Below are 24,876 nucleotides of genomic sequence, written 5' to 3'. Positions count from 1 at the left end.
CTAGAATAACCCCCGCCCCACATTTCAATTCTAACTACAACCCACTAGAATAACCCCCGCCCCACATTTCAATTCTAACTACAACCCACTAGAATAACCCCCGCCCCACATTTCAATTCTAACTACAACCCACTAGAATAACCCCCGCCCCACATTTCAATTCTAACTACAACCCACTAGAATAACCCCCGCCCCACATTTCAATTCTAACTACAACCCACTAGAATAACCCCCGCCCCACATTTCAATTCTAACTACAACCCACTAGAATAACCCCCGCCCCACATTTCAATTCTAACTACGACCCACTAGAATAACCCCCGCCCCACATTTCAATTCTAACTACGACCCACTAGAATAACCCCCGCCCCACATTTTTTTTTTTATTAAAAAAAATCTATAAAAATAGCCTTTGGCATTTAACTATTTGTTAAGGAGTGCTTTGCTCACAGGCATAGCTAACCGTTGTAATGGGGGCTTAACAGAATTGACTTATCAGTGGCGTGGTCTTCTTGAGATGTCTGCAGACAATGAAGAAATGACCACATGCAAAGGTATCAAAGAGTGCCTCCCGAGTGGCGCAGTGGTCTAAGGTACTGCAGCGCTAGCTGTGCCACTAGAGAGTCAGTGTTCAAGTCCAGGCTTTGATGCAGCTGGCTGTGACTGGGAGACCAATGGGGCGAGACACAATTGGCCCAGCGCCTTCCGGGTTTTTTATTTTACCGTTATTTAACCAGGTAGGCCAGTTGAGAACAAGTTCTCATCTACAACTGCGACCTGGCCAAGATAAAGCAAAACAGTGCGACAGAGTTACACATGGGATAAACAAACATACGGTCAATAACACAAAATAAAAATATTTATACAGTGTGTGAAAATGTAGTAAGATTAGAGGTAAGGCAATAAATAGGCCGTAGTGGTAAAATATTTACAATTTAGAAATTAAACACTGGAGTGATAGATGTGCATGAGATGAATGTGCATTTAGAGATACTGGGGTGCAAAGGAGCAAAAAAAGTAATAATAATGGGGATGAGTTAATTGGGTGGGCTATTTACAGATGGGCTGTGTTCAGGTGCAGTGATCGGTAAGCTGCTCTGACAGCTGATGCTTAAAGTCAGCTGTCAGGGGAGGGTTTGGCCGGCATGGATGTTCTTGTCCCATCACGCACTAGCGACTCCTGGGGAGGCCGGGCACAGTGCACGCTGACACGGTCGCCAGGTGTACGGTGTTTCCTCTGACACATTGGTGCAGCTGGCTTCCGGGTTAAGCGGGCATTGTGTCAAGAAACAGTGTGGCTCGGTTCGGGTTGCGTTTCAAGGGATGCACGGCTCTCGACCTTTGCCTCTCGAGTCCGTAAGGGAGTTGCAAGACTAACTAGCAATTGGATACCTTTAAAAAAAAATAGTGGTATCAGAGAGCAGGGTTGTATTCATTAGTGCAAACCATAGCAACAACCGTTTGGTTTCATGTGAATACACATGTATAGGTCATAGAGACCCAAAATAATAGTCCTGTTCCATTTCATTATGTGGTGCAGCCTAGAGTACGTCTATGACTGAGTATGTGAGTCTAAAAGGAAGAAGTAAATGTAGGTACAAACCAACAGAAACTATTTAGGCCGTAGTTTACATCGCATTGCATGGACTAGACACTGTTGTTATGAGTGGGTAACGTGTTGATATCTGAATAAGCATGACTGGCAAAAAACAAACAAACATGGAAATATTGGGGATACGCATCTTTATTTAAAGCATCACAAACTGCAGTGAAAAACAAATAACCATAATATAAATTTCACGCAACCAGAAACTGTTGTATTTTAAATCTAGCTTTACACTGCCCTCTAGTGGCTGATATGAGAACCACCACAAGACAACATTAAAATACTTTACAAAGAGGTTTAACACCCATTATCTAACCCAGGGGTACTTGAACAAAGTAAAACTCCTATTGAAACATGTTTTCTACCAGCACCCAATACAGTCTTCCCATCTGGCCTCACAAGTTCCCAATGATTTAGAGCAGTGACCAGGGAAACTGCAGAAGGCCCTTTGGAACTGATGTTCTGCTCACCGTGGTCAGTAAAGACGTCACTTAGAAGAGAAGAAAAGCTGCACTCATCCCAACAGGCAAAACTGGTTGTCAATGATGTCATTTCAACTAGGTTCTGTTGTCACAACGTCACTAAACCAAGTTTTGCCCGCTGGGATGGTTCCAATGGAATGAATGGAATAACCAAGTAAAGAGTTAGAGCTCATGTCAGCTTTTATAGTAAAGCATGGAACTACATGCTATTTACTTTAGCGATGAAGCTCTCCATAATGTCCTTCATCTTCTGAATGTCCACCTCGTCCTCCCGGAAAGCTTCCGCGTACACCCTGTCTACTCGCTTGTGTTGATCCTCTAAGAATTTCTGGAAATGATCACAATGTGAATTTCAGGCTCAGAAAGACAGTCATTGTCAAATCAAGTTGTTATTGTAAAAAGGAATATCAAGGCAAGGAATAAAATAAATATTAGGGGCAGGTTAGGGGCAAGATGGAGACTGACCTCTACAATGGACAGGTGGTTGGCAGCCGTGGTTAACACACTGGCAAGGTTGTTAACCACAGTCCGCCGCTCCTCATTGGTTTCTTGCAGGACAAGATGGTACCTGTGGAGTAGAAAGACAAATACTGTGGTGGGGGTGGGGGGGTCTATTTTTAGATATGAACAATGAAAACAAACTTCATGTGGTTGTGAAATAATTGTAAAGCCCTAAACATACCGTACGCAAATAAAGTATCATTGTCCGGGCCAGAACGGCTCATAGGGCAGGAGCATATCTCCTGTTTTTGTTGTGTGAGGCAGCTTGATGTACAAGCACACCCCCTGGACAGGACGCTAGTTTAACCCTTGTATCTCTGCACATTGTAAATATGGTATTGGAACTGACCCTGTATATAAACAGTAGCTTATTTACTGTCTCATGTTATTCATGGTTCTATTTCTCGTGTGTTTTTTTCCTACTTTACATTAGTATAATATTTTTACTACTGATATTGATTACTGCAATGTCAGTCAGGAAAGAAAGGCATTTCACTGTAGTTGTGCCCGTGACAATAAAACTTGAAACTAAGCCCTGTAGCCCTCACCATTGTGATTTGGTCCAAAATAATTGGTAGAAGGAGCACTACTCACTGTTGCTGTGCAGCTTTCAGCTGCTCCACAGACTCATCATAGCCCAGGGTCACCTTCTTCTCCAGCAGCTTGCGGTGGGTCTCCACAGACTCCATCTCAGCAGACCACTTCTGCTCCTCATGGGCAATGTCCTACACACACACACACCACAGAGAGAGGGATGTCATTTTTCTAAATGATCAAAAACACAATTTAACCACAGATGTGGAAACAATACATTTAAATAATTGAGGAGAACAAGAAAAGCTGGTTCCATGATGGTCCTTATAAGACAATGAGCTGTCTAGGAAAACCTTGGATGGACCAATGATTCACTTTGACACCACTTCCTGATCAATAAATGACTGGCCTGTGAAGCAATATTTCAGATGGGTTCCTGTATACAATATTCAAACATTTGTAATATTGAAAATATAACCCACCTGCATGTCTTGTTCGAGCTGCTCGTCGAGCCTACGGATTTGCTCTCTCAGTTGTTTCAAGTCATTCGCTTTATCTGAAATATTGGAATTCACCTGAAAGAGAAAAAAGACCCATGTTTAAGAAAAAAACACCCAAAAATGGGACAAAACCGTCGGACTTCTAAGAAACACAGTGAAATGTCTCGGTACCTGTTCTATGGACTCCTCCAGGCTTAGTTTCATGTCTGTCAGTCGACTACACTCCTCGTCCACATCAGTGATCAGTTTCCTCAGTAGTTGCTGTAGAGAATAAGCCACAGAATTAGGTCCAGATACAACACACACCTGTTGTAATAAAGCGATTGTTCGATGAGAACTAAATCGCCATACTTGAATTTGTGTTCTGCATTGAACCATGGTGGACGGTCCGTATTCTGTGGAGGTCCTGATCTCAAAGTCGTGGCCGCATGCGTTCTCGGCAGACACAGGGATGAGCTTCAGTTTGCGGGCAAGCTTGTGGTACTCGGCCAGCTTCACTTCGGCCTAAATCATTAGCAGAGGTTAAGACTGAGAAGACTGTTCAGCACTGGCTCATAGCTAGCTAGTCATTTAAAAATAAATGACTTATTGAACCTTTATTTACCAGACAGATGAGTATAGAATGCAGTCGTATCAGGCCAGCATCCTATTCCTTACCGTCTCCTTGGCCTTGGCCAGAGCGATCTCCTCGTTCCACATGTGCTGCTCGGCCTGCTCCAGGCTCTTGCTCAGGCTGTTGATGGTCTGCTGCAGCTCCCTCTTCTCCCAGTTGATCCTCTCAATGTCTGCGGGAGTGAACTTCTGGGTGGACAAGATGTGTTGGAGCCGGGACTCCTCCTGTTTTAGGGTCTCCACTTGCAGTCCTACACAGGACAACGTTTCAGGATTTCCAGGAGAGTAGCAATTTAAAAAAAGGTATATTTTAATGGATTTTCACATTTCGTTTAAACAGGGAATGAGAGGAAGTGGGGACAAATAGAGAGATGTGTCAAAGGGCAGTAGACCACATATGCAGACACTTTAGAAAGAGAAAAGTGTCCAGGAAGGCTGCATCAATACCGCAAGACCAGCTAAAACACGAGAGTAGCAATGTTTGGTCATGGTTTTTTACCTGATGCTTCCAGCTCCTCGGCCAATCCAGAGGCTTTGTTCTCCAGGTTGGCTTTGAAAGACTCCAGGTTACTGCGATAACTCTGCAGCTTCTGCAGGTCTGTCTGAAGTTTGACTTTCTCCGTTCTTTTGACCATCAATCGGTCCTGCTCCAAAGTGAATAACATGGTTAGAAATATAGTGAATCAAATGGCTCTGTTCAAATGTAACTGGCACGTTTACAGACTGCTTAAACTAGGTGAGATGTGTACAATATTCAGTCGCAGAACTTCTATAAATAATATGGGTATGGGTATGACACTACAAGCTTGGCACAAATCTATTTGGGGAGTTTCTCCTATTCTTCTCTGCAGATCATCTTAAGCTCTGTCAGGTTGGATGGGGACCATCACTGCACATCTATTTTCAGGTCTCTCCAGAGATGTTCTATCGGGTTCAAGTCCGGGCTCTGTCAGGGCAACTCAAGAATATTCAGAGACGTGTTGCCCAAAGCCACTCCTGCGTTGCCTTGGCTGTGTGCTTGTTGTCCTGTTGGAAGGTGAATCTTCGTCTGAGGTCCTGAACAGGTTTTCAGCAAGGACCTCTCTGTACTTTTCTCCGTTCATCTTTCCCTCGATCCTGACTAGTCTCCCAGTCCCTGCCGCTGAAAAACATCCCCACAGCATGATGCTGCCATCACCATGCTTCACAGTAGTGATAGTGCCAGGTTTCCTCCAGACGTGACGCTTGGCATTCAGGTCAAAGATTTCAGATCTTGGTTTCATCAGACCAGAGAATCTTGGTTCTCATGGTCAGAGTCCTTTAGGTGCCTTTTGGCAAACTCCAAGCGGGCTGTCATGTGCCTTTTACTGACGAGTGGCTTCCATCTGGCCACTCTACCATAAAGGCCTGATTGGTGGAGTGCTGCAGAGATGAGTGTTCTTCTGGAAGGTTCACCCATCTCCACAGAGGAACTCTGGACCAAGGCGCTTCTCCCCTGATTGCTCAGTTTGGCGGGGCAGCAAGCTCTAGGAAGAGTCTTTGTGTCTTCCATTTAAGAATTATGGAGGCCACTGAATTTTTTGGTACGCTTCTCCAGATCTGTGCCTCGACACAATCCTGTCTCGGTGCTTGACAGACAATTCCTTCAACCTCATGACTTGATTTTTGATCTGTCAACTGTGGGACCTTATATAGACAGGTGTATGCCTTCCCAAATCATGTCCAATTTACCACAACTTGGAGTCCAAGTTAACACATAAAAATGTTTATCTTTGTCATTATGGGGTATTGTGTGTAAGTTGATGAGGGAAAATATTTTATACATTTGATATTTAGGCTGTAACATAACAAAATGTGGAATATTTTCAGACTGCACTGTATATACAGACCTTAGATTAAAAGGACGAACCGTTTGACTTTCCTTCTCCAGTCGCTCAACCTCACCACTCAGAATCCTGTACTTCTCCTCCATGGATGCGAGAAGCCCTTCGTCAACGTTGTAAAGTCTCTCTGTAAATATAAGTTGGCGTTTTATGCGCTTGTTGCTGGTTATTTTTTATATGTTCATTTGGAAGGAAAAGGCACAACTCACAATTAAAAACAATGACTTTGTCATCACTGCTTACTTAGTTTAGCAAGATAATCTGCATCCTCTTCATCAAACGTATCCGCTCCTTGCATGAACTTGTTGTAGGTTTCAGCGGTGTATTCCATAAAGAGCTAGAAACGGAAGGGATAGTGCAGGGTCAAATAGAGACCTAACATCCTAAATGGTTTTGTTGTGAGTAAGTTGTTTCTGTACCTTGTTGAACTCAACCCCGTCCTCAATCTCAGTGCTTCCGTCAGAGAAATCCGCAAAGAGCAGGTCCTGATCACTCATACAGCAAAAGACCTGCAAAACAACCAGAACAAATTCAAGGAAACATACAGTATTATACAGAGCCACGACTGCATGGAACTCCCATCTTACATGGAGCAAGTGAACAACAAACCTGGTTTCAAAAATAAAGTAACCGTTCACTGCACAGGGCCTCTGCCCCATGTGACCTAACTTTGTTGTTCATGTATTGACAAGTGTAACTAATAGATGCACACACAATCCATGTTAATGTTTTTAAATATGTCAATTGTAAAGGATTTCGTTATGTCGAAGCCCAGTAAGACTAGTGGTCGCCATTGGCGTCAGCTAATGGGGATCCTGATAAAAAATGTTTTTATAAACATCTCTCATTATTCAAACCTTCATTTAGACAGTTAATGTTATTAATGAGTTTAGAGATGAGGTAGTATTCTGCTGTACTAATACCCACCTTCACAGTATCGATGAGCCAGACAACAGCCCCCAAGACCTGTGGCCATGTATGTGGTGCCCCCACAGAGTACATGGAACTTTTGGAGAGAACAAATGGATACCTGCCATCAGAAATATACAGTCAGTATCATAGAATGAGGAATGGGCTAGCGTACAAAAAACAGATGCAAACAGCAAATGATCACATCTGAGTCCCAAATAGCACCATATTCTCTATATAGGGCACTACCTTTGGCCAGGGCCTATAGGGATGCCATTTGGGACACAGACCATTTTTAACATGTACGGCAGAATGAGCTCATTTAAAAAATGTTTTAATGTAACCTTTATTTATCTTGGCAAGTCAGTTAACTTCTTGGGGACAGGGGGCAGTATTTTCATGTCCGGATTAAATGCATGCCCAAATTCAACTGCCTGCTACTCATCCCCAGAAGATAATATATGCATATTATTAGTAGATTTAGATAGAAAACACTGTTTGAATCATGTCTGTGAGTATAACAGAACTTATTTAGCAGGCGAAACCCCGAGGACAAACTATTCAGATTTTTTTTTGTTTTGAGGTCACTCCTTTCAATGGGTTTTCATTGGGAATCCAGATTTCTAAGGGATCTTCTTGCAGTTCTTACCGCTTCCACTGGATGTCACCAGTCTTTAGAAATTGGCTGAGGTTTTTCCTTTGTGGAATGAAGAAGTAGCCCTGTTCAAAACGAGGGTCACTTCAAGTGTACTGTTAAAATAAGGCGCGTGACCAGAAAGCTAGCTACAGTTTGTTATTTCCTCCTGTATTGAACACAGATCATCCCGTCTTCAATTTTATCAATTCTTTAAGTTAAAAAAATAGCTAAAGTGGTATTACAAAAGTAGTTTGAAATGTTTTGGCAAAGTATACAGGTAACTTTTGAGATATTTTGTAGTCACGTTGTGGAAGTTGGAACCTGTATTTTTCTGGATCAAACGCGCCAAATAAATGGACATTTTGGATATATATGGACGGAATTAATCGAACAAAAGGACCATTTGTGATGTTTATGGGACATATTGGAGTGCCAACAAAAGAAGCTCGTTAAAGGTAAGGCATGATTTATATTTTTATTTCTGCGTTTTGTCGCGCCTGCGGGGTTGAAATATGCTTTTCTCTCTTTGTTTACGGAGGTGCTACCCTCAGATAATAGCATCGTTTGCTTTTGCCGAAAAGCCTTTTTGAAATCTGACACGTTGGCTGGATTCACAAGTGTAGCTTTCATTTGGTATCTTACGTGTGTGATTTCATGAAAGTTAGATTTTTATAGTCATTTATTTGAATTTGGCGCTCTGCATTTTCACTGGCTTTTGGCCAGGTGGGACGCTACCGTCCAACATATCCCAGAGAGGTTAAGCACAAATGATTATTTACAACGACAGCCTACCAGGGAACAGTGGGTTAACTGCCTTGTTCAGGGGCAGAACGACAGATATTTATTTTACCTGGTCAGCTCGGGGATTCGATGCAGCAACCTTTCGATTACTGGCCCAACACTCTAACCACTATTTACCCCAAGTCTTTGAGAATCCTGGGGACCTCTTCCTCCACTTTGGAGGTGGGCATCTGGAAGGTGGGGTCCAGGAGGCAGTAGATGAACTCAAAGATCTTTAGGAACTCCTTGGTGGAGGGCGACTGGAGAGACTTGACTGACATTGAACCCGGAAAGCCCTTCTCTGACAGAAACTAGAGGAGAACGAGGGAAATTATGTATCTTTGTGAAAGAGTGCTGATCTAGGACCAGAACCCCCCAGGTCATAGAATCTTATTCATGAGGATAAAGTGACAACTGATCCTAGAGCAGCACTCCTACTCTGAGATACTTTAATGTGCGTATATTAGGAATCCATACCTCACACAACTGTCTGATGCACTGCTGAACATAGGCCTTATCGTGTAAGGGCCGGGGATCCTTCATCTTCTCTGTACCACCAAAGGCGCTGTTGCGAGCCATGCCAGTCCCACTGGTCCTGAAAAGAGTTCATCAGCTTTTTAGCATTCATGGTACCACATAAGCCTGGTTCACATTGAAGTGACTCAAATCCAATTTTTTTGCACATCTGATTCAAATATATGTTATTTTTCCTGCAGTCTGAACAGTCAAACAGCACATGGTAGCAGACATTTCAAGTCACAAATCTGATTCCTGACCATGATGTGTCTGAATGGTCAAATCTGATTGATTTGCCCTCATGGTTTTACAACTGTTGTTTGGCAAATCTTGTTATTTGCTATTTAGTCTGTTGACAGTTTTGACAAGAACATGTGGTAGATAACTAGCTTTTTAATTGTTTACAAACAAATGAGTGAATGTGCTATAGAGCTAATCATCTACCTAACTAGTTAGTTGAATTATGTGGCTAGCCAAAAAGGACTTGTTCTGAAAGATGGATCACCTTGTCCTTTGAGGCTTTAAAAAAGGTGTTCTGACACTACGATTTTGAACATTCAAAGCAACTGTGAAACAACCCTGGCAGGATTTCTTTTCACCGTAGATTTTGCTACATAACTGTGTGATCAATATCACGCCAAATATAAATCACCATTCCACAAACAAACACTGTTTGATTTGTAAATATATACATTGCATTAGATTTTTATAACTGCAGATATGCAGGTCATTTCCAAGGGCCTTCAGTAAAACGCCATAACGACAAAAAGTTATCACGCGTAGAAAGCGATGTAGTCGTTGAAAAAAAGTTGATCCCATTGATGCTGTTGACACAGATCACTGGTTGATGCTGAAAATGAGCCCACGAAGGGGGTGAGTGTAACCGGTGTGAAATGGCTAGCTAGTTAGAGGTGCACGCTAATAGCGTGTTAATCCGTGACGTCACTCGCTCCGAGACCTTGAAGTAGTTGTTTCACTTAATCTGCAAAGGACCGCGATTTTATTGGAGCAAGAGGTAACGATGCTAAGAGGGTGACTGTTGTGGATGTGTGCAAGGGGTCCCTTGTTCAAGCCCAGATTGGGACGAGGAAGGGGAAGGAAGCACTATCGTTATAAAGTCTGATCCCATATCCTCCCCTCTACCTTTCGCATGCCTCTACTGGAGAACTGGTTCGAGGCCTCAGGAACACTTATGTCTCCTTGATGCTCATCGTCTGTGCAGCATGAGACAGCGGATCAATTATAATAATTTACAATAGATGACATATCCTTCACATTTAGTGGTGCTATCACACTGGCCTGCTAATTCAACTATATGGGTGATAAACGGGTGTCCACAGCAATAGTTCTGCAAATAGAGTAATCTAGGGCTTTGATTATTTACGTTGGACATACTATGGTTAACAGACTATGGGTAACAGACTATGGGTAACAGACTATGGGTAACAGACTATGGGTAACAGACTATGGGTAACAGACTATGGGTAACAGACTATGGGTAACAGACTATGGGTAACAGACTATGGGTAACAGACTATGGGTAACAGACTATGGGTAACAGACTATGGGTAACAGACTATGGGTAACAGACTATAATTTCTGCATCCTTGAAAGGCTGACATCAAATATGCCAAACGAGAGGCTGTCAACGATGTATAGAAATCGCTTTCTATGGGTACAACCCCTTTTCTATGAATACAAATCACTTTCTATGGGTACAACCCCTTTTCTATGAATACAAATCACTTTCTACGTGAGAACTTATTTTTCTTATGCCATATCTGTCATGTTTGCGCATATCTCTCCTATGTGCAAATCTTTATGGCAGTCATTTTTATTAAGGCCCTTGGAAATGACCTGCATATCTACAGTCATAAAATAATTCCAACGCAATATATCGATTTACAAATACAAATCAAAAGGCGTTTGTGGATAGTGATTTACATTTGGCATGATATTGATTCCATACATAACTTCTAAGTGATAGGAAGCACAAGCGCCACCACCAATCAGCTTGCACAACCACCGTTACTATGACAACTAGCATAGCCATGTCAGCAAATGAAGGCTGTCAGAACACACAAATCCAATTTGTTCACTTTTAACTTGCTTTTTGGACAGTCACTATTCCAAAACAGAATTGATAAACAAAACTGATTGGAGCAGTAAGGCCTGCAGTGTGAACATGTCCAGAGCTACAATAAAAACCTGTACTGTCTGAGGGACTCGAGGACTGGAGTTGGGAACCACTGAACTTGGCAGTGTGAAATGGCTCCCAATCATATGGATTCACTAACAGGAATAGTCTTTGTCTCGCATGGTGACAGTGATAGAGAACTAGGTGTACCATGGTATTTTAGTCAGTGTAGGGACTTACCGACTACCAAAAAAGCTGGTTCTTCTCTCGGATGTGACAGACTGGGGTTTAGGAATGTTCAACTTTCCGAAGGATTGTTTGCTGTGAACAAATATTGATATGCTCACTTTATTAGCAAATACATATCCCATAAAGCAACTTCCATTGACGTTTGTTTGAACACTAACCTCTGCGGTGTTGCATAAACCATGCTCATTCTGTTGCTTTCAACTCTTTGAGGGAGCTCAGAGAGCCTACTGCTGGATGCTCGGTTCATCCTGGATCTGGTGAAAGAATGAAGAAAAGACATAGCCAGAAAAATACATGTAGGCTATACATCACATATGTCAGAGTCAAGGCCCGCGGGCCACATCCGGCCCGCAAGAAGGTTTTTTACGGCCCCTGGGATGATCTTGATTTATTATTAGAACCGGCCCGCAGCAAGCCGGCAGCCCGCAGATCTTTTACACGCACCAATACTACATTTCCCACAATGCAAAGGTGACGCACCGAGCAGTAGGCTGCTTCATTTCAATATTTATTGGCACAGCAGTCGTCAGCATCACAGTAAAATTAACTTTCAGATACCCATCAAAAATGGCAAAACGGAAGGTGGATACTGAGAACCGGGGGTTTCAAACAAGGTGGGAGTCGGAGTATATGTTCACGAAGGTAGCTGGAAAACCTGTGTGTCTTCTGTGTGGAGAAAGTGTGGCGGTACTGAAAGAGTATAATCTGAGACGACATTATGAAACGAAACACGCGGACACACACGCGGACGCAACTGTCAAGGCCAGTTTTATTTTGGCAGAAGAGATCGCTAAATCAGCCCGGCCATTTACGGAGGGGGATTTCATCAAAAACTGCATGATTAAAGTTTGTGACGAAGTTTGCCCAGAAAAAAGGCAACTCTTTTTAAATGTGAGTCTGAGCAGAAACACCATTGCCGAGAGAGTAGACCAGTTGTCCATCAATCTAAAAGAGCAGCTTGTGAAAAAGGGAAAAGATTTTATTGCATATTCCTTGGCTGTGGATGAGAGCACCGACATTTCTGACATTGCCCAGTTGTCAATTTTCATCCGCGGAGTGGACTCCAACCTAAGCGTGACAGAGGAGTTTTTGGCTTTACGTCCTATGCATGGCACAACTACGGGGCATGATTTGTATGAAGAGGTGTCAAGATGTGTAAATGAGATGGAGCTGCCTTGGGAAAAACTCGTGGGTTTGACAACCGACGGAGCACCTGCGATGTGTGGACACAGGAGCGGACTGGTGGCGAAGATACGGGAAAAGATGCAAGAGGAAAACGCGACAGGTGAGCTGACAGCTTATCATTGTATCATACACCAGGAAGCGTTGTGCGGTAAAGCCTTGAAAATGGAGCATGTAATGAGCATCATCACGCGCACAGTTAACTTTATCAGAGCCAAAGGTTTGAATCACCGCCAGTTCAAGGCATTTCTGACGGAGTTAGAAACGGAGCATGGTGATTTGCCTTATCACACAGAGGTGCGATGGCTAAGCCAGGGAAAGGTGCTTCAAAGATGTTTCGAGCTTCGTGAGGAGATTTGTCTGTTCTTGGACAGCAAAGGGAAAGACACAACACAACTCCGAGACGAAATGTTTCTGTGTGAAATGGCTTTTCTGTGTGACATTACGAGTCATCTGAATGCAATAAACTTGCAGCTGCAGGGTCGGGATCGTGTCATCTCTGATATGTACAGTACAGTGAAGGCATTTAAAACCAAACTGACTCTGTGGGAGACGCAGATGCGGAAAGAAAATTTGAGCCACTTTCCCAGCTGCCAGACCATGAAAGAGAAGCTCTCTACCAGTGCGTTCCCGAGCACACAGTTGGCTGATAAAATAGGTATGCTTGCCGCTGACTTTCGACGCCGATTTGCTGACTTTGAAGCACAAAAAAGCAGGTTGGAACTGCTCGGTAACCCATTTGCTGTTGACGTGGAAAGCTCACCACCAAACCTCCAAATGGAGTTGATTGACCTCCAATGCAATGATGCACTGAGGGCAAAATATGCGGCAGTGGGTGCTGCGGAGTTCGCCCGTTTCCTCCCCGGCACAATGCCCCAGCTGCGCATCCAGGCTGCTCAAACGTTGTCTATGTTTGGCAGCACATACCTGTGTGAACAACTGTTTTCTTTGATGAACCTGAACAAAACATCACACAGAAGTCGACTTACTGCTGAACACCTCCACTCAATTCTGAGGATTTCTTCAGCTCAGAGCCTTACCCCGAACATTGATGAACTTGTGGAAAAGATGGGACACCACCAAGTATCACCCTCAACCTCAAACAAGTGAACATTACTGTGCAATCACATATTTAGAGTTTTTACTCAGTTCAAGTTTAAAAGTTAAAATTTAATATTTGTTTTCACTGCATGTTACTTCTCCTTAAACAAAGTGTTGTTTTTGATTAATAGATTTTTGCACTTTATTTTTTTGTATTTCAATCCAATTATATTTTAAAAATATTTCAGTTGAGTGGATGATAGAAAATTGCTATTATTGTTTTTTCTTTGAAGTAAATTTAGCCCACTTTTGCTAAAATAGAAAATATAGTCTACTGATGGTGCCTTGAATACCGGTTTCTTTCATTTAATGTTCATGTTATGGGGATATTTATATAAAGGAAATTTGTCTTTTGTGTCTGTTGAAAATTAAAGATTACTGACAGAGCCATAAGAAAATATTGCTTTATTTATCTGATCATATTGTAATATATTTGTTAGGTTTTCAGTAGGTTCAATTAGGTTCACTAGACTATATGCGTCATTGAAAATTTTTTAAATGAACATTCGAACAGTCCGGCCCTCGTCTTGTAGCTGATTTTTTTATTTGGCCCTCCGTCCATTTGACTTTGACACCCCTGCTATACATGGATAGCCAGAACAGTTAATGTTTAAATAGGATAGCAAATGTTTCCCAAACCAGTCAACTAACTGCAAATGCCTTCATATGAACAATGAAAGATGGGCACACTAGCCGGAACTGGGAGGGGTCACCCACTTACTAGGGTGACATTGTGCCGGATTGTGCGGGACAGTCCCGCATTTTGTCCCTTTGTCCCGCAAGCAAAAATGTATGTCCTATTCAAATCCTGAAAGAAAATGATCTCTACAATAAATGCTAATAAATATTTTAAAAAAATTCCACGGAAAATACCAGTGTATTTGTGGAGAAATCACCCTGATTAACTCTTTAGTCACATCCCAGTTCACCCTGATTAACTCTTTAGTCACATCCCAGTTTACCCTGATTAACTCTTTAGTCACATCCCAGTTTACCCTGATTAACTCTTTAGTCACATCCCAGTTTACCCTGATTAACTCTTTAGTCACATCCCAGTTTACCCTGATTAACTCTTTAGTCACATCCCAGTTCACCCTGATTAACTCTTTAGTCACATCACAGTTTACCTTTCTACTTATGGCCTTGCCTACACCTAGCAATGTGTTTTTTTATTTAATTATATTTGATTTGGAATGGCAAGCCAAACAAAATTAACTGGGCCTATTTATTATAAGGAATATGAATTCAGAAGACAGACATTAAATATTAAAGCATGAGACCTCTCACTAAAGGTTTCAGTCATACAAAAGTCACACTTAAATCCAAACTGGTTCTCCCCCTTTATTCAGATTACAACTTCTCACTTTGTTATTTGAAAATGAAATAATCCCCAAAATAGTCACTATTTTTAAAACAAGCCATAGAAAGTTGGTTGCAACAAATTGTTAAACTCAAATATATTCAGTGATAAATTTAACATTTTGGGTGGGGGGGGGGGGGATTAAACAGCATAATATTTTTAAATGATATCATCAATAGGACTGGTGGAGTTGTAACACAGGCAGCTAACAAAAATATGGAAATGTCTCCTATACCCCAAATTACAACCAGCATTAATGTAAAAATGAAGGGGGAAAGGAACTTGTTTGTTAGTCCTCCACTAAAGACAAAAACTGGTTCAAAGAAAATTATGAATAAAACTAGTATAGCAAATTTCATTTAAAGACCCCCCCCAAAAAAAGGTACAGCTGTGCCATAATTGCAAAATAGTTGGGAAGACATAGATGTACCAATTCCATGCCACATGGTTTATGAACTGATACAAAAACACCAGATTCAAAACTTTATGTTTTCAATTTAAATTATACAAAAGTCCTGCAACAAATAGAATGTTCGATATTAGGAATACAAACATCCCAGACAGAATATTCAAATCATTTGTTTTGGTACTGTCCATATGTAGCTTGTTTTTGTCAACAGATTCAGGCATGGCTGATGAATTGCAACATTTAAGTGGAGCCAACTCTGCTGGGTGATTTGAAAAGTCAGTCAAAAATCAATAATATACTGTTAGCAAAAATGTTTATTTAATTTACAATCTGTAAAACACTGAGAATAGAAAGGTTCAGAACTTCTGTGAAACATCACAGCAGTTTAAAAATATAAGGCACAAATAAATTGGATGGTATTCAGAGAACGATGGGAAGGGTTGAGGGTAGCTGAAGGTGGGACTAAAAATAACTCAATGTAAAACACACCGTGTCTGTAAAATGTATATAGCATGTTTCAGGGCTGACCCATTCCGATCGGTTGATGGTGGACCAAGATGTTTTATTTTTAAATCGAGCAGTGGCAAATATATGCACTACCTGGCTTGCGTGCAACTGTAGGTCTATAAAATGTGCCCATTCGGGGATTTGATAGTGTTTCTGATTGTCGTAACTCACCATCTCTGTGGAGCTTCTCAGTCATTTTTTCTTTACCTCAAAAAGTAAAATAAGTATGTTTTTACATCCACTGAGAATGACAATAGTTCCTCAACGTGGCCTATTGGAAAAATATTTCCAGCACTCTCCCTTTTGATAACCACTCAACATAAAAAGGGGGGGGGGGTCATGCTCTGATCTGGTAGAAATGTCAAAAAAGGCCTGCAGGATCTGCATCTGTCTGGAGAGCACCGACTCTGGAACAGTTTAAACACCAGCTTCAGGCTGGACCCAAGTTAATAGTTGATACAATGTCTCAAGTTTATTGCAGACAGGCCATTCAAAACTTGGTTGTCGTGCCCTCTTGACGACCGTCTTGGTGTGGTTGGACCATGATAGTTTGTTGGTGATGTGGACACCAAGGAGCTTGAAGTTCTCAACCTGCTCCAGTACAGCCCAGTCGACGTTAACAGGGGCCTGATCGGTCCACCGTCTCCTGTAGTTCACGATCAGCTCCTTTGTCTTGCTCACATTGAGGGAGAGATTGTTGTCCTTGTGCCACACTGCCAGGTCCCTGACCTCTTCCCTATAGGCTGTCTTATCGTTGTTGGTGATCAGACACACTTGTGTCGTCAGGAAAATGAATGAAGGTGTTGGAGTCGTATTTGGCCACGCAGTCGTGGGTGAACAGGGAGTACAGGAGGGGACTGATCTCCAGTGTTGAGCATCAGCATAGCAGACGTGTTGCCTACCCTTACCACCGGAGGGCAGCCCGTCAGGAAGTCAAGGATCCAGTTGCAGAGGGAGGTGTTTAGTCCCAGGGTCCTTAGCTTAGTGATGAGCTTTGAGGGCACTATGGTGTTGAACACTGAGCTGTAGTCAATGAAAAACATTCTCACATAGGTGTTCCTTTTGTACAGGTGGGAAATTTTAATTTTAAATAATTTTAATTTAACTAGGCAAGTCCGTTAAGAACAAATACTTATTTACAATGACGGCCTACACCGGCAAAACCCGGATGACGCTGGGCCAATTGTGTGCCGCCTTATAGGACTCCCAATCACGGCCGGTTGTGATACAGCCTGGATTCAAACCAGGGTGTCTATAGTGACGCCTCTAGCACTGAGAAGCAGTGCCTAAGACCGGTGCTCTACTCAGGAGAACCCGAGTGAGCAATGACCAGCCTTTAAAGCTTCATGGCTAACCGACGTGAGTGCTACGGGGCGGTAATCATTTAGCTAGGCTACCTTCGCTTCTTTTGGCACATGCACTATGGCGGTTTGCTTGAAACATGTAGGTATTACAGAGACTCGGTCAGGGTGAGGATGAAAATGTCAGTGAAGACACTTGACAGTTGGTCTGCCATGCTTTGAGTACACGTCCTGGTAATCCATCAGGCCCCATCAGGCTTTGTGAACGTTGACCTGTTTAAAAGGTCTTGCTCACATCAGCTACCGAGAGTCACACAGTCTTCCCGAACAACTGGTGCTCTCGTGCATGCGTCAGTGTTGCTTGCCACGAAGTGAGCATAAAAAGGCATTTAGCTCGTCTGGTGGGCTCACGTCAACTGGGCAACTCGTAGCTGGGTTTGTTTGTGTAGTCCGTAATAGTTTTCAAACCCTGCCACATCCAACAAGTGTCAGAACCGATGTAGTAGGATTCAATCTTAATCCTGTATTGACACTATGCTTGTTTGATGGTTCGACGACGTCGTCGATGCACTTATTGATGAAGCTGATGACTGAGGTGGTATACTCCTCAATGCCATTGGATGAATCTCGGAACATATTCCAGTCTGTGCTAGCAAAACAGTGCTGTAGCGTAGCATCCGTGTCATCTGACCACTTCCGTGTTGAGCAAGTCACTGGTGCTTCCTGCTTTCGTTTTTGCTTGTAAGCAGGAATCAGGATAGAATTATGGCTAGATTTGCCAAATGGAGGGTGGGGGAAGAGCTTTGTATGCATCTCTGTCTGGAGTAAAGGTGGTCTAGAGTTTTTTTCCCCCTCTGGTTGCACATGTGACATGCTGGTAGAAATGAGGTAGAACTGATTTAAGTCTGCCTGCATTAAAGTCCCCGGCCACTAGGAGCGCCGCTTCTGGATGAGCATTTTCCTTGTTTGCTTATGACCTTATACAGCTGGTAGAGCGCAGTATTAGTACCAGCATTGGTTTATGGTGGTAAATAGACAGCTACGAATAATATAGATGTGAACTCTCTTGATAGATAGAATACCTCAGGCGAGCAATACCACAATACTTTTTTAAATATTAGACATAGCGCACGAGCTCTCCGGCACCAAAACAGTCATTCAACAAGTCCATGTCAGCAAAATGTCTTAGATGATCTAATCTAGCAGCCAGCTAATTTACCAAACTGGTAGTAAGCGTGGTCCAATTACCAACCCTGGTGGGGTCCATTGATCATCAATTATCAGAAACTGCAAACATTTGCCTCCGCCCCATGGCAAAATGTGTAGAATTGAAGGAGATTAACATTAGAACTCTTCACTGTCACAATGGGGGCTGCTAAAAATGTTTTACTCGCAATGTGGGTACATAGATCCACAAGCCAATAATGCCACTCATGAGTTTCTTTTTTTTTGTGGCCCCCACCCCCATCAAAGTTGCCCATCCCTGGTTTGGATCAAAGCTGAATCAATGTCTTGGAAGATCAATGTTTAATTAGTATTCCAAATAACATATCTCATAAGAATTTGTGTTTTGGGGGTTTAGGACACTAGCTGAAGAGTACATTTTTAAAAATATAATGCAGCCAATGCTCAACAGCGTGAGCGACTGGACAGAATGTGCTTTGATTTACATCCCTGTTAGTGAGCATTTCTCCTTTGCCAAGATAATCCATCCACCTGACAGGTGTGGCATATCAAGAAGCGGATTATAAACAGCATGATCATTACACCGGTGAACCTTGTGCTGGGGACAATAAAAGGCCACTAAAAATGTGGTTGTCACAACACAATGCCACAGATGTTTTTAGTTTTTGATGGAGCGTGCCCAGTGGGTGGAACTGGCACCCAAGTTGATGGGCCTATGCCCTCCCAGACCCACCCAAGGATGCTCCCCTGCCCAGTCATGTGAAAGCCATAGATTAGGGCCTAATGAATTTATTTAAATTGACTGATATAACCAAAAAAGTGTTAACCACACATGCAAAGATCATCCATTCACCTACTCTGCGTCTCACAAAGACAAGGCGGTTGTATCCAAAAATCTCCCATTTTGACAAATCAGACGAAAGGACAAATTTCCACCTGTCTAATGTCCATTGCTTGTATTTTTTGGCCCAAGCAAGTGTCTTATTATTGGTGTCCCTTAGTAGTGGTTTCTCTGCAGCAATTCGACCATGAAGGCCTGATTTACACAGGCTCCTCTGAGCAGTTGATGTTGATAAGTGTCTTACTGGAACTCTATGAAGCATTTATTTGAGCTGAAATTTCTGAGGCTGGAAACTAATGAACTTATCCTCTGCAGCAGAGGTAACTCTGGGTCTTCCATTCCTGTGCCGGTCCTCATGAGAGCCAGTTTCATCATAGCGCTTGATGGTTTTTGCAACTGCACTTGAAGAAACTTTAAAAGTTCTCGAAATATTCCTGATTGACTGACCTTCATGTCTTAAAGTAATGGACTGTTGTTTCTCTTTGCTTATTTGAGCGGTTCTTGCCATAATATGGACTTGGTCTTATACAGAATATGACCCTACTTGGTAAATCACCCCTATCTTGTCACAACACAACTGATTGGCTAAAACGCATTAAGGAGGAAAGAAATTCCACAAATTAACTTAAAAAGACACCTGTTAATTGAAATGCATCCCAGGTGACTACCTCATAAAGCTGATTGAGAGAACGCCAAGAGTGTGCAAAGCTGTCAAGGCAAAGGGTGGGTACTTCGAAGAAGAGTCAATGTGTTATTTCATAGTTGATGTCTTCACTATTATTCTATAATGTCAAAAATAGTAAAAATAAAGAAAAACCCTTGAATGAGTAGGTGTGTCCAAACCTGACTGGTACTATATATCCTGATGCATAAATCACGTTAACATATCTACCTCTAACGAGCCAGTATCCATCCCTAAAATTGTAAACAGTGTAGATATAGTTTTATTTCTGTTATTTTTTGTATTACATTGCTATCAATGACTGCATTGTTGGGGTTTACAAGAAAAGCATTTCACTGTACTTGTGACATTAAAACTTGAAACTACACGGTCCTGTAAAATCCTCCTGTTGTCTCGCATTTGGGTATTTTAAATGTGGTCGCCCTACCACTAACCTTCTCAAAAACGCAACGCGACATCAGTGGGGCAAATGTACACTATCAGGACACTTTCGCAAATACTTTCTACTTTATTTATTGTGATAACGTTGGCTAGTTATATTGTTTAACGAATAACATTCCACTGGGGCACCATACAATTAAAAACTACTGTTAGACTTGAAAATCATAAGCTAAATTACAACTAATTTAGCCAACTAACTAAAGTTAATTTACTTAGTCTCTTAGAATTTGCCTGGGGTATTACAATTAAATATTTCTAGCTATAAATTAAATGCAACAACCCATTGAAACGTCTTTCAAACAAATACGTACCTTTCCACTTTCGATAATTTTGAAAAAAATCAGTTTAGCAACTTCTGTTGCTACATAAATAACTAAAGAGTAAAAAAATAAAAATCCGCCCTCTGATTTAAACAAAACGGACGGTCTTCTTCTTCGGAAGGGTTTATCGGCGGTTGGCATCCAAAGTTATGGTGCATTACCGCCACCTACTGTACTGGAGTGTGGGCCAGAGACAGGTTGATGGGGTTGTCCAGGGGGCTGTACAGGGGGCTCTGGGATACTAAAACAGATTGAGAAAAATAGTGTCAAACACAAAGTAGCAGCCAAATAGCCTACAATCTATGGTGGTAAAATGGACAGCACTCTCCAAGGTGCTAATTCATTCAAAGCATTTAGACATTACTGCAGTATGCCCACATACTTGAGTATAGCTGCGGGGCTAACACAAGTCTGCATTTCTTATAGCCTCATTTTCTAGACATAAAGGTACAGCAACATTTTAAGAAGACACTGTAGAACACCCTCCATATGCACACATACTCAGTTGTGGGACTTACAAGACCCGAATATCATATCATTTACAAGACATCAATGTAGCAGCAGAATGAATATCACAATATCTAAATATAACTTAAAATAAAATAAATCCATGTAGGCTACCTTTTCTTATCATTTGTTTATATGGCTTTCCCACTATTCAAATTCAGTAGGGAAAGGACTAGACTAGGCTAAGTGACGTGATTATGTAGGGACCTCTTCACTAGCTGACCACCACTACCAAGACCTGTGTCAAGATCAGTTACATACCCCACTGGCCCTCCCCATAACCTCTATGTACAAATAAGAGAGCAGGTCTGGAATCAGTGTGGCAGGATAGGATGACAACATAGAAAGATCACTAAGCTTTTGCGTGATGGTCTTTCTGGGAGGCAACTTGATGTAATTCTGATCGCGTTTATTAGAATGTCTACAGTGCAAACAGTGAACTAATTCATAAATCATGTCAGGAGAGGTAATGGTTAGCAGATGTTAGTGTGAGTGTAGAAAAATGCTTGTGCTTCTAGTTCTGACAGTGCAGCAATATCTAACAATTCCACAACAAATACTTAATACACACAAATCTAAGTAAAGGAATGGAATAAGAATATATACATATAAATATATGGATGAGCAATGACAGAGCGGCATAGGCAAGATGCAATAGATAGTATAAAATACTGTATATACATATGAGATGAGTAATGCAAGATATGTAAACATTATTAAAGTGGCATTATTAAAATGACTGGTGATCCATTTATTAAAGTGGCCAATGATTTCAAGTATGTATGTAGGCAGCAGCCTACATAGGGGTGTATCCCAGAGCATCTCTCCTTCCTACAGGAAGAACACAACAAGGGGTGTATCCCAGAGCATCTCTCCTTCCTACAGGAAGAACACAACAAGGGGTGTATCCCAGAGCATCTCTCCTTCCTACAGGAAGAACACAACAAGGGGTGTATCCCAGAGCATCTCTCCTTCCTACAGGATGAGGTATGTTGGCTACAGTTGTAACAGCATATGACATTATTTACCAACCAACAGCACCTTATGCAAAGCATCTATTCAACCTCCAATACTATGAGATGTATTATAATAAATATCTATACATATATAAATAAGAAATATCATATGTTGGGTAATACTACATATTTAGTATAACGCTCAGTACAACGGGCCTATACTGACGACAACATAGGCTGTAATATTAACATTCAGAGATAGCCATACAGTCAGAGACGGACTGGGACCAGAAATGGGCCTTGAAGACCCCATTATTAGCCAAACAATTATCATTTTAGTGCAAAATGCCTGATTTAGACCAGTCTACAGATGGACAGGATCGTCTGCTATATAGCCAGTCCCATTTCTGTACTGCCTCACATTAAGCTACTCCCACTGAACCACATCCCAGGCAGGTAAGTAGGTAACAGATTAGAAACCCAACCCCATGTTGTTCAGACAACGACACCGACCTGGGCTGTATGTTATGTTGGCTGAAGTGTGAATGCAAGAGTGAGTCATGCACGTGTCATTATCTTTCTTAATGGGCACCAGATACAGCAGCTGAAACAGCCTGCCGTATGGGATGACTCACTGAGATCCTTGGTGTTTTGATGAGCTTCACGTCATTAACCAGAGTGGCAGTGGTGGAAAAACTGCCCAATTGTCAATCTTGAGTAAAAGTGAAGATAACTTAACAGAATATGACTCAAGTAAAGTGTGTCACCCAGTAAAATACAACTTGAGTTAAAGTAATTGGTTTGAAATATACTATCAAAAGTAAGTATGCTTTAGTAAATGAATTGCTAAAATGTACTTAAGTATCAAAAGTAAAAAACATATTTTAAATTCCTTATATAGAGCATACCAGACTGCACCATTTTCTTGTTGTTTTTTTTTTAGCTTGGGTCATACTCCAACACAGACATCATTTACAAACCAAGCATGTGTGTTTAGTGAGTCCGCCAGATCAGAGGCTGTAGGGAGGTTCTCTTGATAAGTGTGTGAATTGGACCATTTTCCTTTCCTGCTAACCATTCAAACTGTAACGAGAACTTAGTCAGGGAAAATGTATGGAGTAAAAAGTACATTATTTTCTTAAGGAATGAAGCGAAGTAAAAGTTGTAAAAAATATAAATAGTAAAGTACACGTACCCCCAAAAAACAACATAAGCAGTTATTTTGTCACAACCTGACCTTAGAGATCCTTTTTATGTCTCTATTTTGGTTTGGTCAGGGCGTGAGTTGGGGTGGGCATTCTATGTTTTCTATTTCTGTGTGGTTGTCAATCAGAGGCAGCTGTCTATCGTTGTCTCTGATTGAGAACCATACTTAGGTAGCCTTTTCCCACTTGTGTTTTGTGGGTAGACTGTTTTGTTTGTTATTTATTTTTATTAAAAATCATGAACACGTACGACGCTGCACCTTGGTCCTCTTCTTCAAACAGCCGTTACAACTTTTAACATATTTTTACTTCAGTACTTGACACCACTGCAGACATAAAGGATTGTACACAGGACAGTCCTTAATCAAATTTGTAACATCAGAAAGTTGGTTATGGAGTGATATTAGTGCCACCAACAATGGAGTCTGAATTTACTACAACCCACTAGAATCCATAGTTGAGTGGAGTTGGAGGGCATTGGACCTTGTTGCTGTAGTTTAATGAAGACTACAGGCAGGGACGGACTGGGACCAGAAATAGGCTTTGGCATTGCTAACACAGAGGACCATATATTGTGTGTATATATATATATATATATGTGTGTGTTTTTTAAAGAGTGCTCTACTCAGAGGCATAGCTAACCGTCGTAATGGGGGTTTAACAATTGACTCATCAGTGGCGTGGTCTTCTTGAGATGTCTGCAGACAATGATGAACTTACCACATGCAAAGGTATCAGAGAGCAGGGTTGTTTTCGTTAGTGCACATCGTAGCAAAACGTTTTGTAAAAATTACAAATGTTGATTTCTAGGGAATACACCACAGCGACCCAAAATAATAGTCCTGTTCCATTTCATTATGTGGTGCAGCCTAGAGTACGTCTATGACTGAGTATGTGAGTCTAAAAGGAAGAAGTAAATGTAGGTACAAACCAACAGAAACTATTTAGGCCGTAGTTTACATTGCATGGACTAGACACTGTTGTTATGAGTGGGTAACGAGTGGGTTATGAGTGGGTAATAAGCATGACTGGCAAAAAACCAACAAACATGGAAATACTGGGTGTCATGACGTTGACCTCTTTGGATACAGCGAGCGCCATCCCCCGCTCTCTGCTTCTACAACCAGACTGCTGTAGTCAGAGAGGTCGTAAATTCCTGAGGAGAAGACCCTGCCTCATGGCCACACAGTATAAGAGACAGAGTGATTTTTCATAGAGAACAAGGAATTTCTTCCACCTCACAGAACTTGAGGTCCGAACAAATTTCATGTTCCGGACAAGGTATAAAAGATCGGTGAAGAATCCAGCTACGAACTGGTCCGTTTGTTACAACTTGGTGAAGCTCGTGGGAGACGGTGTGACCACATTTCCATAACGCTGTTTATATAATAGCCTCAGATATGAGGTTTACATCTAATTATTGTATAAGATGAATGAGTGAGTATGATACTGTTTGTAAAATTGTGTAATGTGATTTTGGACTGTTTAATGAAGGAAACTCCAATTCCCTTTTGAGTTTAACTAAATCAGAGGAACGCCCCTGAGCCCAGTTAG

The 24,876-nt window shown here is 41.7% G+C and overlaps 1 protein-coding gene across 1 annotated transcript; it reads right to left on the bottom strand.

Moving 5' to 3' along the window:
• Positions 1–1,726: 1,726 nt before the first annotated feature.
• LOC139411899 (kinetochore protein NDC80 homolog) lies at positions 1,727–20,767 on the bottom strand. The gene is made up of 17 exons (XM_071158649.1): positions 20,646–20,767; positions 11,484–11,579; positions 11,317–11,397; positions 8,901–9,018; positions 8,562–8,734; positions 7,025–7,127; positions 6,517–6,606; positions 6,341–6,434; positions 6,124–6,224; positions 4,735–4,879; positions 4,281–4,486; positions 3,975–4,127; positions 3,795–3,884; positions 3,606–3,698; positions 3,184–3,314; positions 2,554–2,656; positions 1,727–2,416 (listed from the first exon to the last, which is right to left on the bottom strand). The coding sequence occupies exons 2-17, from the start codon at positions 11,570–11,572 to the stop codon at positions 2,288–2,290; spliced, it is 1,899 nt and encodes a 632-aa protein (XP_071014750.1). The 5' UTR covers positions 11,573–11,579; positions 20,646–20,767; the 3' UTR covers positions 1,727–2,287.
• Between the last annotated feature and the right edge of the window lie 4,109 nt (positions 20,768–24,876).

This window comes from Oncorhynchus clarkii, chromosome 6, assembly GCF_045791955.1.
Source record: "Oncorhynchus clarkii lewisi isolate Uvic-CL-2024 chromosome 6, UVic_Ocla_1.0, whole genome shotgun sequence".
Classification (NCBI taxonomy): Eukaryota; Metazoa; Chordata; class Actinopteri; order Salmoniformes; family Salmonidae; genus Oncorhynchus; species Oncorhynchus clarkii.
Note: the sequence above shows the minus strand (reverse complement) of the source record. Positions and strands in the feature narration are given on the sequence as shown.